Source organism: Rhincodon typus, chromosome 20 (genome assembly GCF_021869965.1).
Source record: "Rhincodon typus isolate 14 chromosome 20, sRhiTyp1.1, whole genome shotgun sequence".
Classification (NCBI taxonomy): Eukaryota; Metazoa; Chordata; class Chondrichthyes; order Orectolobiformes; family Rhincodontidae; genus Rhincodon; species Rhincodon typus.
The window spans coordinates 2,271,997-2,275,439 of NC_063351.1; the positions used below are offsets into that span (position 1 = coordinate 2,271,997).

Here is a 3,443-nt window from a genome sequence, read left to right on the forward strand (position 1 = left end):
GTCACTCACCCCGGTCACTCACTCCGGTCACTCACACCAGTCACTCACCCTGGTCACTCACCCCGGTCACTCACATCTATCAAGTGCCATTCTAACCTTGTTCCCTCACTCCCCATGACCCAGCTGGAAACACAAGCAGTGGATCACAGTCCTGACTTAGTGCAGCCCCAAACTGAGCATAGCCCGTGCAGCTGGACCAAATGATAGAGATAGTGTGGAAGAAAACCCAGGAAGAAATTATAGATGAGAACAAGAATAAGGACTTAAAAAGAAACAGTGAACAGCAACAACTTGCACTTGCACAGCTTCTTTAAAGAACAAAGGACTAATACATCTCTAGATGTTTCCCAGGAATTGGACCCAGATAAAAATTGACCTTGAAGGAAAGGAGGAGGCTTTTGGACGGGTGACCCCAAAAGTTTGGTCAGAAGCAGGTTTTACTGATCTTGATAAAGGAGGGGAGGGAGAGTTTGATAAGATCCTGCAGGAATTCCAAAGCTGAGAGTCCAGCCTCAGGTGGGATGAAGGAACACAAGAATGCACAAGATCCTGGAACTGGAAGAGTGTTCACTAAAAGCAGAAAACTCTTTGTACATTCATAGATTCATACAGTGCAGAAAAGGCCCTTCAGCCCATCGAGTCTGCACCAACATAATTACCACTAAAAGTTCACTAATCCCAAATAGCTGCACTTTTATCATATCCTTGAATGTTAAGATATTTGAAGTACTCATCCAAATATTTTTGAAAGTCTGTAAGGTTACCAGGCTCCACTACCTTCCCAGGCAGTGCATTCCAGATTCCCACCACCCGATGAGTTAAAAAGGTGTTTTTTTCCCAAATCCCCTCTGAATCTCCTGCCCCTTACCCTAAAACCATGCCCTCTTGTGATTGACTCCAAAACCAAGCATAATGGGTGCTCTCTATTCACCCTGCCCACAGCCACTAGGGGAGGTAATGGCATGATGGTGTTACGGCTGGACCAGTAATCCAGGGAGACAGGTCCTGAATGAAGGACCCAGGTTCAAATCTTAACCTGGTGGAAGTGAATTCAATTCTTATCTATGGACAAAATCTAACTCAACCATACACAAGGCAAGCTGACTGACTATCCTGTAATTCATGAATAATTTGGTTAGATGAAAAGCCTTCTGCTGACAGTATTACAATTCATTTATTTTGATTAAATCAAAAATTCAACCTTGACCAAACAAACACAATCCAGTTCTCTCAGCTGCTTTAGGTAATTGCTGGATCCATGCAGTTATCAAGATACATAGCTTTAACCTGCTCTGTTTACCAGCTCAGTCGTGCAATGTTCATAGATTAAGCAGAGTCGGTCTTTAGTGTCATGATTGGCTTTTTCTTTATTTATCCTGTGCTTTTATTTCATTGATAATGATCTTCTGAGGCACAGTTCTTGTTGCAGACAGGAGGCAGCAGAGTTCAGAGGTCTATCACTCAACCACTGAGGCTCCACACCAACGCTAGGAACCTACTCCCTTACTCTGACCACAATGAGGGAAGAACAGGCTGTTTATTTGTGGGCCATGCCTTAAAATGGAAACTCTCCTTTAGACTTAGCAGATGTGTCAAACGATGAAACTGAAGAGGATGAAGAGTCAAACCTTAAAGCATACTGAACCGAGCTGACCTGGAACAATAACATAGGCTTTCCAATTAATCTTAGTGGCCCAGGGTTTAAGGAGAGAAAAAAATAAAACAGTTAGAGATCAAGGCTAAAAATCAAAGCAATCCTTTTTGTAATTTGGTGTGGTACACTTTGGTTGAAGAAACATAAGGTTTCTCGTTCTGATTCAGAGCTCCAGTCAAACACGCTGTAAGACCGAACTGTCAGAAATGAGCACAACACAGTTACACACCTTGTACACTTAAAGACAGGGAGGGGAGAAGGCAGAATGACCTGCAGTGTACCATCGGAAAGGAAATAGATCACACTCACGCAGTTTCGTTCCTGATGGAGGATTTCCTTTCAGTGTCGGCTGTATAGACATCATAGCACCCATTGATATCTTTTCGAAAGTCTTTGTGAACCACGCAGGAATTATTCGTCACTTTAATCTGCCGGATACGGGGGACCCCCAGGAGAATGTTCTCATAGTAAATAAGCGAATGAGGGCCATGTGAAAATGAATCTCCGTTGTACCACTTGGTCCAATACAGTCCGTTCAGCAAGGGGCCCTGTGCATACTGAATAGAGAATAATGGTGCTCCATTAAAACAGGCAAAGGACAGAATCAGCAAACCATTATGTCAAGAATACTGATGCCTCAAAACCTCATTTATATTATTAACTCTGTTTCTTCTTGCGCGTTTGAACAGTCCTTTCAGCAGACAGCCCTGTTTGTTCGACTGAAGGATGGGGTTTGGTATTTACCCTCACACGTGATGCAGAGGGTGAGGGTGAGCAGCTCCATGTAACAGAGCCTGGGGGTAACAGCAGAGTGGTCACTACTGGCTGTACTTTGCTGGTGATCTACAAAGGCCCGCCTGAACTCTCTGTGAGATGGAGCTTCTGTTTCTACAGGATGGTCAGATCAGAACTCGGTGATGTAATCCTGCAGGAGTTACAGCTCATTACCACAACCTGCACTTAGGATGGTCACTGCCCTTAATGTTCATTTCAGTCAGACAGTCAGAGAGACAGTTAAACAGTCACATAGTCAGTCAGTCACAGAGTCAGTCACAGAGTCAGTCACAGAGTCAGTCACACAGTCAGTCAGTCACCTTTCTTACTACCTGCCTACGGAACCAGATCATCCCCAATGGACTACAGTCCACATTCAGGCCTTCCCAATTTGGCCCCAACCGTGACGAAGGTTGCAGGAACAGCAACTCATATTCCGCTTGGGAACCCTGCAGCCCAATGGTATCAATGTGGATTTCACAAGCTTCAAAATCTCCCCTCCCCCTACCGCATCCCAAAACCAGCCCAGCTCGTCCCCGCCTCCCTAACCTGTCCGTCCTCCCTAACTCCCCACCTACACTCACCTTTACTGGCTCCATCCCTGCCCTTTTGACCTGTCTGTTTCCTCTCCACCTATCTTCTCCTCTATCCATCTTCTATCCGCCTCCCCCTCTCTCCCTATTTATTTCAGAACTCCCTTCCCCTCTCCCATTTCTGAAGAAGGGTCTAGGCCTGAAACGTCAGCCTTCCTGCTCCTCTGATGCTGCCTGGCCTGCTGTGTTCATCCAGCTCTACACCTTGTTGTCTCGGATTCTCCAGCATCTGCAGTTCCTACTATCTCTTTCAGTCACACAGCCAGTCAGTCACACAGTCAGTCACACAGTCAGTCAGTCACACAGCCAGTCAGTCACACAGTCAGTCACACAGCCAGTCACACAGCCAGTCACACAGTCAGTCAGTCACACAGCCAGTCAGTCACACAGCCAGTCACACAGCCAGTCACACAGTCAGTCAC

General features: G+C 45.9%; 1 protein-coding gene across 1 annotated transcript in view; it reads right to left on the minus strand.

Annotated features, from left to right (window-relative positions):
- pkd2l1 (polycystic kidney disease 2-like 1) overlaps positions 1-3,443 on the minus strand; it is a 72,461-nt gene that overhangs the window by 33,189 nt on the left and 35,829 nt on the right. The window contains exon 4 of the mRNA XM_020515156.1: positions 1,964-2,211. Coding sequence (XP_020370745.1) covers positions 1,964-2,211 — 248 coding nt within the window. The remainder of the gene's footprint in view (positions 1-1,963; positions 2,212-3,443) is intronic.